The sequence below is a fragment of the Acyrthosiphon pisum genome, chromosome A2 (assembly GCF_005508785.2).
Source record: "Acyrthosiphon pisum isolate AL4f chromosome A2, pea_aphid_22Mar2018_4r6ur, whole genome shotgun sequence".
Lineage (NCBI taxonomy): Eukaryota > Metazoa > Arthropoda > Insecta > Hemiptera > Aphididae > Acyrthosiphon > Acyrthosiphon pisum.
In genome coordinates, this window is record NC_042495.1 from 34677285 (window position 1) to 34689955 (window position 12671).

Here is a 12671-nt window from a genome sequence, read left to right on the forward strand (position 1 = left end):
GAAAATATGAAAAATCGGCAACGCTTAAGCACAGATAATGTTCTTACCTAAAGTTTTAAAATAGGTCAATTCACTCTAGTATCAAAACTAACAGCACACTATTGAAACTTGTGAACGACAATTTGCCATGTCGTGCGCGTGTAAGACGGAGACAACAAATGTATGGGTAGTGTCCTCTTAAGAAAAAAAAGTCTGCCCAGATTCAATAATGATTAATATAAATACAAATTTTTAGAAAGTCGATGAATAGTAAAAATTTGTTTTTAAATTCAAAAATTATTGATTCTGTGTAATAACTCTGGAATATTTTTATTGGAAGTTATTTATGTATTTCATTTATTCATGTTATGTATGAAATTTTTTTTTTGAAGTTTTAATTAATTTTATTTATATGTGGATAAATGAAAAAATACATCCTTATGTATTTCCAAATCTGAGTTTTTCGTAATAGAATTTCAAAAATACGCTAAAAATATTCTAAAAGTTATCACTTATCTTTGTTGTTATTATTGCTATTTTATTTTTTAACTATAAACACGTTAATTTCAATAGGTAGTACTACATAATAAATAATAATGCGTTGGTGTTTAGTTATTACTACTTATATGAGGTAATAACTAATAGTCTTAGAAATTTAAAATTACACAAAAATAAATGAACTAATAACACACTAATGTTAACAAAAAGTAAATATCGTAAAAAATAATGGGTACACTCAACATCAAAGACAGAATAATTATGCAACGATAATGAAAATGTTATGCATTTTTAAAAATAATGATCCTATAGATAATGAATTAAATTACATTTTGCACTTTCGTGGTATTAGATATTTAAATAATTTCTTAAATTAAAATAAAAAATTTCACCTACCATTTATATTTATAAACATATATATGTAATAATCGCAACAAAAACAATTTTGGGCGCACTAAATAATGATGCACCGTCTACTTTTTTGGGATATGCTGTGAAAATGTATGGAAGCACTGAAATATTATGATAAGTGATATGCAATATTTTATAACGGGCTTAAAAATAGCTATTATCTACCTGGTTGGCTTATACTGCACAAACATGAATCTGGATAATAGTTTTAAATAATCAAATTTGATGTGTAGATTTGGAGTTGGAGTATTTGCCAATCACGTCTCATTTAACTAAAATCCAAATTATGAAATTTGATGATGAAGTAATTCATCACCCTTGGAAGGAAGTCACTTGTTACCCAGTCTTTTCAAACTTTAAGAGAACCGCCAAATCATCTGCTAGTTCTACTGGATCACCTCCTACTCCTCCTCGACGAGAATCATCTCGTAAAAATTCTAGACTTGAGCGATGGACCAAAGGCGTTGACATAGACTCTAATGTCGAACTAAAAATTCGTAAATCAAAACCCGAAACAGAAAAAAGATCAAAAAGCTCAAGTTTAAAAAGTTCCACAAAAATGTATACTAATGACATTAAGAAGGAAAAAGATAAGTCCCCCAAAGTCACAGTTGCAGTATCAGCTAAAGGAAAAGTGATACCAAGGTCCAGTACTTCATCAACAAATTCTTCAGAATCATCGTTACCTAAAAAAATAAAATCATTGTCAACTCCAGCTAAAAGCATTCCTGTTTCTAAAACCACTCAGAAAACAATTTCGAAAGATAAGGTTCTTAAAAGTAATTTAGTAAAAACGAATAGCGGAAAACGGCAAAGTAAAAAAATTGAAATAGTCAAAACATCAGTGAAATCATCAAGTTTAAAAAACGAAAAAGTTGTTAAAAATAATGAAAAACAAAATCAATTTGGAGAAGAATTTTTTCAACAATTACTTTTAACTGATGAAAAGAAGAAACACATTCCTAAAATAAGTCCAATCAAGAATAAAGAAAAATCTAATGCATGTCGCAAAGGTAGCAAAATAGACATATATTTATCAAATAAAAAGCCCGTGTCTGAATCTAAATTTAAATCTTTTGATAAATGTCAGTCTACCGGTGTAACTGAATGGGATCAGTTTGGAGATGAAAGTATTGATTTTTTAAAAGGCAGAAGTGTCAGTGAACCACCTTCACGGTCTCCATCATCTCGTCGTATTAAAAGTTTCCAAGCACCAGTGAAATTAATTGAAAGTGTAACTGGTATACGCCGATGTCAACGATCTAAAAGTGCTGAAGAACCTATGGAGAGAGTGAAAAATGCGGCAGCCGATTATGAATATCAAACCTATGTGAGAGAGTTAAGACACTCAAGTAAGAAATCTGAACGCTTCAAAGAGTTGCATAATTTTTATTGTAGCTTGGAAAGATTAGGAGAATTAGAAAAAACTGCAGAAAAGGCTAGTAATAAAGTTAGAACACGTGGAGATTTAGTAGATTATGATAAGTGGAAGACAATTAGAGTCAAGGAAAGAGCTGAAACTGAAATAAAATCTTTACATGCAAAACTTGAAGATGTACAAAAGTCAAAAGATGTGCTATACAAGACAAAAGATCCTGAAGAAATACGTTGGAAAGGAAATTTAGATCGTGGCTTGAGAAATAAAGAAACTTCGGTAATTGATTTGAAACGAAAATTTCATGCTATAGGGAATGATACTTATCGTAAACCAGAAGTGAACGTTTATAGACCACTTTGGAGAGGAACTTCAGTACAAGATGTAGCTGAATCATTAAAACATATTACATCATCAAAAAGAGGTCGTCCTGTATCAGAAGAGAGGGAAAAAAATTACACGTCCATACCTAGAAGATCGAGTTCTAGAAGTCCTTCTAATATTGGTTGCCGAATATGGAGCAGTCTTTCTATGGAACAATTGAATCGACTCAAGACACAACTTAATGAAGTCTATAGTACAATATCTGATTTGAAAGGAGAAAGGATACCAAGAGCTATACAGACAAATAAATTTAAAAATGATTACGAAATTGAGGTAAATGGCAGGGTAAAGAGATCTGAAATCAGTTCATCGTTGTATATAAGATCGAGTTCAATGGGCCCAGCTAGAAAAAAAGATAGAGAAGAAGGCCTCAGAAAAGCTGATTCGATTGGATCAGTATGTTTAAGTGAAAATGAAAAAAAAAAAATTTCAAAAAATATAAGTAATGAAGTGTTAGAAAAAAAACAAAAAAAGCATTCAGGAAATGTAGTAATACCCAAAGAAACTTTAGGAGCTGTTGCAGCTGTAAAATGTAAAAGTAATATTTCTGAAAGTGTTTCTCCGAGAACTTGTTACTCCATAGACGTATCTGAAGAAGAGTCTATTGCAAAAAATTACGAAAAAAATTATTTATTGGTTTTGGCTGATAACGAAGACAAGAAAAAAATGATTTCTGATTGGGCCAATGGCACAAATGTTAGTGAATCCAGCTCATCTGCTTCTACAGTTATACACCTGGGAACAAAGAAAACAAATTTACATTCATCTCAAAGTTTTTCATCTATGAAATGTATTTTTGGAGAAAGAGAATCTATGCGAAGAGTATTGTCTCCATCACCAGATCGTTGTTACGAATATTCAAAATTAATTAAAAATGGAGTTGTAAGAAAGCTCCGTAGGAAATTTGAAAGCTTTGATGATCTTAGATTTTTGAATACTCCAATAGAATCAAATACTTTAAAAAGGTATAAGAGTGACCCCGAACTTAACAGGAATATTATTAGATATCATGAATATGGTGATGTACAAAATCTGAAAACCAAATACGAACGGTGCAAAAGTCCAGTGCCTAAATGTCCATTGAGGCCAGACAATAGACTTATGCCCCGTATAAATGTAATTAGTAAACTGGCCAGTCTTCAAGACAAGTTAACTAAAGGTGAAGTAGAAAGAATAAGGATTATGTTTGAAAATAGAAATAGGGCATTTATGTTGGGTCAATTTTATACTTCTACTCCTGACCTGAGAGAAGCAAGGAAAATGATACCATTTTTAGACTGTAATTGGATGGCACACAAATATCCGGAACCAGAACCTTTTACCAAACCAAAAACGAGACCTAAATCTGCATCACCAGTCAGATACAACAGAAAACATCATCATCATTCTATTCTGAAACATTCAAAACATGATGGATTTTTAAGCCAACCATACAATCCGGAAGCTCATAAGCCAAAGTATAGGTGGACACCATCTTGGAATGGTGTATGGACCCAACAGCCAACATTACCACCAAAACCATCAATCGTTAAATTTAAAGGTGCAAATTTTTGTAAAATTATCCACAATAACCTTCAAAATGCACATACATTTTATAATAAGAATGTAAGTTTATAACTTAAATTTAAAATAAAAACAATAATAAGTCCAACTAATTAACTATAGGTTACCTAATTTAAATATAGAATATTGGTATAGCATATATTTTATAAGCTTTCTATTACACGATTTTAAAAATATTTCCCTGCTTTATTGTTTCATCTTTAACATGATAATTATTATTATGTGTTATAGACTTATAGTTGGTTAAAACTATCTAACGTAAAATAGTGTTCATGTAGTAAAATAACAGAATAGGTGATGATTAATTTGTAAAATACAAAGACCACCCAACGCTTATACAATAATAGGTAGATTCGTAGATCGTAGATAATATACTGTAGTATATAATGTAGTAATATACTGTATACCAGATACCTACTCTAAATAACCGCTCCCCAACAAATTCAATTCAGAAAGTCGACTACATGTATTAACTAATATAATATTATTACCGTATATTTAAACTAAGTATACTTATATAATTGTAATGACCATTCGTATTGAATTTTACCGACAGTTTCATTACATGCAACCAAGTTAATCAAACAAACTCTTAAAGAAATCGAAAGTAGTATTGAAAAGTACGCTCCATTTCGCGGCACGTTATAAAAAACAAACCATTAACGTACATGAATTATTAACCTTGACAAGGTTCAAGGCTACTATAGTAAAATCCAGATAGGATTCAAAACACCCGAATTCCTGTACCTATATAATATTATTATTATATACCACGGGTGAGTGAATACATTATTGTGACATTCTTCCACGTTATTGACCCCGATCATAATACACAAACTACAAACGGCAACCAGCAGACGAGAGCGCTGCGATCGCCTGTAGCTCGGTCTGTTCCATTCCGACTGTTTTGCCGCCGAACATGTGGTAGACGGTAGTGTATATTCGGCATCGGATGGTGCAGACTGTTGTTCGTTCGGTCATGGGTTGAGTTGGGTCAATGCGTGTTTATAGTTATCGCCGCCACCCTCCGTACGATAATCCCGTTGATATAAATTCGAGTTTTGGGTGTTATGGCTGGCGATGACATGAAAAAACCGCTTTTGTTGCCAGCTAGAACAGTCAGTTTAAGGAGGATCGCCGTCAACGGTGACTGTAAGTACTAATTTGGTACCTACCTACTTTTAGCAATAAAGCTAATTTACAGATGAATTAAAATGTAAATGAGCTAAAAGTTTTTACACAAGTGCAAGGACAGAGCTTAAATGGTTTTAGAGGTCAATATGTAATGTATAGACTGGCATAATGACCAAGATAGTACAATTACTGATATTATATTTGTTGTATATAGGTACTATACCAGTTCTTTCATTGAAATAATTTGTTCATAGTCTACATTATGTATATTTTAAAGACTAATTAAATATAAATTATTTTAAATACCCATTTTTACAACGAATAACGACATGACTGACAAGTATTCATAACCATTAACCATAGTTTTGCAAATGCATGTAATACATGTACTATTAGTATACGTTTATATTACTATTACTTACACTAACAGATAAAATATTAAAACATATATTTATTAGGAATTAATAATGTATATAATACTTTCACAAAATAGTAGTTAAAACATTCACAATTTTTATTTACGAAATTTTAACTAATTTCCTACTACCGTGATTTTTATAAATTATATTTTTCGAAAAATATCAAACAGTTATGAGTACAATATAATAAAATTATTTATATACCTACGTATAATATGTTATATTTTAAACTTAATAGATCCAATTAAAATTATTAGTGGTTATATGGGTGTCTTATACTGTCAGTTTTTTGGTATAGTGTGTGATCTACCATATATTTTTTTTTTAATTATTTGTTTTTAAGTTTATAAAATTGTATAACGTTCTTAAATTATATTTTTGACACAAGAAGTATCTTTCATGTCTTTAAGAACGTACAATTTGATCTTAAATTGTCCTAGGTGTCAAAGATGCATGTTAACTCAGAAAAACATTTACATATACCTACATAATTACTAAATTACAGTCTGAATTTAAAACTCCCGTAATTGCATGACCATTAAATTAGATTTAAGTATACAATATTATACATGTGTAGTTTTCTGTAATTTGTTATCTATATTATATCGACGACCGTTAGATATTGATCATTATATTCATATTATACCTATATGTAATGATCCTCAATGAGAAGTCGATATTGTGTCAATATCAAACTTAACACTAAATTATAATAATTGAACACATCATACGTAGTACAATATATCTAGTTCAGAAAAATTGTGCGGAGAATAGATACAGATCAAGAACCTATAGTAGTCGTTAAATCGCACACTTTGCCAGTACCAAAATGTATTGTTATAGTCAGTTATGACGTATCTATCTACGCATTGTCGTTATGTATATATTATATCATGTACAAAACAAAGATTATAAATCATAATAATTTACAAATGTACCATTATAACTCATAATGTATATCTATTCGCAGAGCAAAAACGTTTTGCTGAGATAAAAAAGCACTTCATCCGGCATCTGTATAAAACATAAAAATCTTAGATCCTATTTGAACGGTAGGCAATAGGTATGCTTTTGAAGTATCAATAGAATACACTTTTAATAGCAGTTCCTATTACCTATTGGCTATTGCAGCTGCCAGTGTAATAATTGTACATAAACAAAAATAATAATAATAATATTTTCTATACATTTTCATGTTACTAGGTACTTCATTTCACAATCGTATATTATAAATATATTATGATAAATCATAAACATAATAATATATAGTCGTATAGACAGGAGTACCTACTTTATTCCGTGTGCAAAATGCAAATGCATTTGAAAAAAAAAAATAATATAAAATAATATATTTGTCGAGTCACAAACCTTTTACCTTGAACATCATTTTTTCCACGGTTGATTTCCTCTTTAATAATCTTCCGTTTCATTAAAAAAATAGATATAATCTATAAAGTATTCGAACCGCTAACGTTCGGGCGCTTGTCTGCTTAATATGTTTTGTCTATATAATAAAGTCGGAATAATAACTATCCGAGTTATACATCTGCTCGCTTCACCATATTATGAAATACAATCGTGAATAGTTTAACCGCAGGTATATTTAAACGCGCCTGGTAAATACATATTTAATATTGTTTCCAGATAGAAATACAAGCTCGAGGACATTATAGGTCAAACAGTTTTGTTCCGCCCACGGGAAAAAAAAACTTCAGTCGTACCTATATATACGATATATACCATCACATAATACCCCCCCCCCCCACCTCTCGCTGCTCACTATCACCACACCAACCCTTTTCCCGTCTTAAGGTCACGCGTCCAGGCGCCGATATTAAATTAGATTATATAGTGCACTTTCAACCCTATCTCCGCTTTGTTTGTGTCTTTAACTCAACCCTTTCGATAGTAAAATTAGGTTTCCGAATAAGGTCCCCGGGAAATAAAGAATTGCCTCGTAAAATAAAATAAAAAAACCTGTAGGTCTACTTTTACGAGCCTCGCGCTCACAAACGCGTTATATTATAAATTACAAGCAACATGTTTAAGTGCGCATGTACGTAGTAAATTGTCAATGTCCGTGTGAATAATGGAAAAAGTGTGGTCTTGTTTAATCAGTAGCAGCTGGTCGATCAAAGGAAACGACCGACTGCAGCTCTTAAACGTATATAATATACACGCGGGGTTCAAAAAAAACAACATAAAATCAATTTCGTTTCGACATACCAATATTTTTAGAACGGCTTCTAAATTTGCTCTAGGTTTTCCATTGTACGAACACAAGACTGTAAAATATTTCTCTATATCTTCGTGAAGTATGCAACTTTCTTAACTACATTTACTTTTTTTTCTATGAGGTATTTTCTCCATTTTAGTTTAATCTTTACTTACATTGAAGGTATTTACTATAATGTTTAGTGTTTACTAATAAAAGAAATCTTTCCGATGACAGCTAATTTTATGGATTTCCAATCAAATCTATCACTTTCAATTTATTTTATGTAAATTATTAATTTGACAAAGGAGAAAGTATCGTGATAAGCAATCGCGATCTTGCATAATATTAATTATCCAATTATTCAATATAGTCATTTTTCCCTCTAATCACAAATTATTTATCGTAAAAAAAACCATATACCTTAGAAAATAATATAGGTACTTGATAATAAATGTAGTGACGTAATACCACATCAATCACGATTATAATAATTTTTAAATCTGATTGCCCAATATTTTACATGCTGCGTTCGGGCCCACGTATATACTGGCATCTGGCTATTTCGACCAGAAATCGTGTCTATTTTTAATTTTGCTCAAAAATCTTACGAGAAGCATTGCAGAAAATATAAGATAAACAAATCTATTTTTTTTTCTAGTTGCGTAGCTTTCACGTAAATGGAAAAAAATGAAACATGTTTCGCTAAAGCCTATTGTCAAAAGAAGAGAAACCGATAATTATATTGCCGTTTGGACGTGTTTAACGACCCGTGTTACATTGATCTTTCATTCACTGGTAGCACGTGTTCGAATATTCTCTAGACTGAAGGTCTTTTAATACTATATATATGTATATATATATATATATATATTATTCGATGTTGCTGGAAAAAAATACAACAAATTTAATGTAGGACTATGAAAAGATATATTTTTATTATTATTATTATTATTATTATTTTTTTTTTTTTTGTCACATTATGCTTTATTATTTATCGAAACATTGGCATATTTTTGATAGTACAAACTGGCAGCTATAAATGTTAGGGTTGGCGAGTGAAGGGGAGCAAAGAATGAAAATTACCGCACGCAACTCATTGTGTTCATTGTTGATTTTGTCATCGTTCTTTTCATTGTTCAGTAGAGCTATTCGTTCGTTCCCTATGGTATTCGATTCCTAATTTTAACTGACATATTATATATAGGGGACTGTGTATGCAATAACCGACTTTTAGTTGCAACAAAATATTTGTGCATTATCGGGCTTCACTGAAAATGCAATACCTACTATGGTATTTAAAGAAGTATACTTGCCTACCTACCTACTAGTATAACATTTAAGTTGAACGCTAACGCTTTATCATTTTAAATAAAGCTAACAAAATACTTTTAGATTCACCGCACAAATATGCGGAATCGGAGGTAACACTACAGTATCGCCGTCCGGTTAGGAATGAAATTAAAGAAGAATGGTCGGAAGAAGAATTAGCTAACAAGCAGGCAGAAGCTATGAGAAGGATTTATCAAGAGGAGAGACGGAGAAAGTACCTTCAAGAACTTCAAGACATGTCAAATAGGAGACACGCAGACAACTTATTGTTAGTGGCAAAACACGACTATAATATCCAAGACAAATTTAAAAATAATAATAATGACATTTTTTAGGCCCTCTCAAAAATCTCCCATCCCTTTAAACCGCTACGACGACTTTGTAGACGAGAGTCCACAGCCGCCAAGAAGTCGTACTCCGGAACCAAAGCTCGTAGCAAGAGCTTTATACAATTTTGTTGGCCAAACGTCCAGGTAAGAAACATTAATAATAGTATGTATCCAATCGCATTGATCCTGTATAACTGTATAACCGGACATAAATATATATTATAATTTATAATATTATATATAGGTATATACATTGGTAGTATTTTATTTATATTTTAATTTCTATGCGATTGTGTATAGAGAACTGTCGTTCCGGAAAGGTGACATCATATTCGTCCGGAAGCAGATCGACAAGAATTGGTACGAGGGGGAGCACAACGCCATGGTCGGATTGTTCCCTTTCAACTATGTCGAGGTGCGTATTATGTCGTTCAAAATTCCGTTTTCCGGTCCACAGAGCTCACGCAGCAACCAAAACTCACAAGAGTGTAACAATTTATGTTTTTGGCAGGTAATTCCGTACGATGGCATCAGAACAACGCCGCACAGACCTTACGAGGGCCAGGCAAGGGCAAAATTCAATTTTGTGGCACAAACCAATATGGAATTGTCGTTAGTCAAAGGTAAAAATAAAAACCGTGATTAAAGCATTTACATTCGATGGTAATAAACTAATAAATTATAATAATTATAATATTATAAAATAATGTATCATAAGCAAATAACATTCGGCGGTGACGGGTGATTACGATGCCGTTTAACGTTCAATGGACGCTGAACACTGCAAGTCGCGTTCGTTGTACGAACCACTCCTTACTCGATTCGAAATTATTTCGTCGAGACAGACATACGCGTTATTCAAATTTAATAGTATAATATAATGTATCTATATGTATGCATTATTTTCGTCTTCAGGGGAACTGGTTGTTCTGACTAGGCGTGTTGACAACAATTGGTACGAAGGCAGAATCGGAAGCAAAAAAGGAATATTCCCTATATCTTACGTCACAGTCTTAGTGGAACCAGGCGATCATCCGAGTAATTAAAATTATTATCATTATTATTTGCACATAATTTATGCGTTTGCCCACTCGATAATTCCGATACTTAACAGTTCGTCGAGTAGATATGCATCAAATTACTATTCCAATCTTAAACGAATTGGTTTTATTTTCAGACTCGTCGACAAGCGAATCGTTCAAGCCCGTGGCGTCCCCGGCATCTCATTCTCTCATTACCAGTAATCCGCCGAAGACGCAGCACATGTATCAGCCGGATAGCTATTCTTCTATGGTATCAAATCGTCTAAACCAAAAAAAAATTGTTATACTTTATGAAGTTAGGGAAACTTATTGTCGATGATATTGATTGTAGCCGACAAGAAGTTCCGGGACCCAAACGAAGAAACAAACAAATAACATGAACGAAACTCTACACGTTGACGTACATTCAGAACCCATGCCGTAAGTAAACGAATACATTTTTCATACTATATAGCCATATAGGTGCGCAGTTTAATAGCTTATTAACTAATTTATTTTTAAAATATTATAATTTATGTGTACAAAATATTTATCACACTCTGTTACTTGTTAGTACATTTATTTTTTATTTTTATAAATAATAGTTTAAACAGTTATAAGACACAAATAACATATATTATTATACTATAAAATTAATGATAACATTGATAACCAAAATCATTGTAGAGTTAATTGTTGTGTACGACAGGCGCTGGGATTGCCTCTTATAATTGTTAAAGTGGCACGATTAAATAATATGTAGGTAGGTAGGTACTCAATTACTAAATACTGAAACTGGTCAGAAACTATATTTTGTTTTAAATGTTTACGCATCTAATGCTATCGGTACTCCAGTCTAAAAAACCTCAATGTTCTCTATAATTGTGTAGAACTGTAGAAAAAAACATTTTATTACAATAATGTTAAAAATTGTTTTTTTGTAAAAAAATCTAATTGTTATCAATGAAAATACATAAACACGCGTGAACTGACAGAGATAATCAGTATAAAATCTATGGCCGAATTTAGATGCACTTATGCAAATGTACAGTCAATTTATCGCATACATTTGGTTGCAGAACATTTGGTCATGTGTCAAATGTGTTGTATTTACACAGGCCGTACTGATTTGGTCACAGTAAAATAAAAAAAATGTTTATGCAAGAAAGTAAAATGAATAATATGGTGTAGTAAGTACTTATAATAAAGTATAATAAAACAATAATATAATATAATATAGACTTAACTTGATGAAGAGCGTAGGTCTTACCTCATACTCGTACCCAAATAAACAATAGAACAATATTTATCTAATAATAAGTGTTTCATTATTTTATACTTATAAAATATATTTATCTCACTATTAGACTACATATTCAAAATGTACGTTTACATACTTTACTTCATTAACAGTTTTTACGTTAGTTTAATATATTTGTTGCTACAAAAACAACATACGTATACAAAATAATGCATGTACATACATGACAAATTAGATAGGTAGGTATCATCACAGTTGTACTATAGTTTTACGCAGTATGCGCATCTCCTTCACCTCCGTCCCATGTCGCAGTTCTCCATTTCTAGTTGGTTGATTTTGTTCTATGTTATATATGTATGTATAATGTATATGATTGATAGCCAATACGAAGTGGAGAACTACGATAAAGGCGAAGTAAAGGGCAGGGGATGCGTATCAAAATACTGTGATGATACCTATATAATTTTTCATGTGTACATATACTCGTATAATTATAAAATCATATTCAAATTAAATTAAATTAAAAAATATTACATAATAACGAATTAAGTATAAAATAAGTATAATATGATATGAATATTGCGACCATTGCAATGTATACAATACTGGACATGCGATCAATGTGCATTTGCAACCAAATATCAAATATGCGAACAAATTCTTGAAACCATTTGATGTACGTGCCAACATATCCCCTACCAGCACCCGTCATATAATATTTGATTTTTAATTTATATGATATAAATATA

At 31.5% G+C, this 12671-nt stretch overlaps 1 protein-coding gene across 14 annotated transcripts in view; it reads left to right on the forward strand.

Moving 5' to 3' along the window:
- The window catches only part of LOC100167639 (sorbin and SH3 domain-containing protein 2), a 59862-nt gene that overhangs the window by 45741 nt on the left and 1450 nt on the right, over positions 1-12671 (forward strand). For 11 of the 14 annotated variants that reach the window (XM_029490810.1, XM_016805501.2, XM_029490812.1 and 8 more), the window contains 8 exons: positions 1122-4187; positions 9374-9578; positions 9646-9783; positions 9940-10054; positions 10151-10262; positions 10555-10677; positions 10817-10932; positions 11014-11102. In XM_029490810.1, coding sequence (XP_029346670.1) covers positions 1122-4187; positions 9374-9578; positions 9646-9783; positions 9940-10054; positions 10151-10262; positions 10555-10677; positions 10817-10932; positions 11014-11102 — 3964 coding nt within the window. Of the gene's footprint in view, positions 1-1121; positions 4188-4805; positions 5363-9373; positions 9579-9645; positions 9784-9939; positions 10055-10150; positions 10263-10554; positions 10678-10816; positions 10933-11013; positions 11103-12671 lie in introns of those variants that run through there. The other 3 variants (XM_029490816.1, XM_029490817.1, XM_016805506.2) reach the window with 2 other exon arrangements.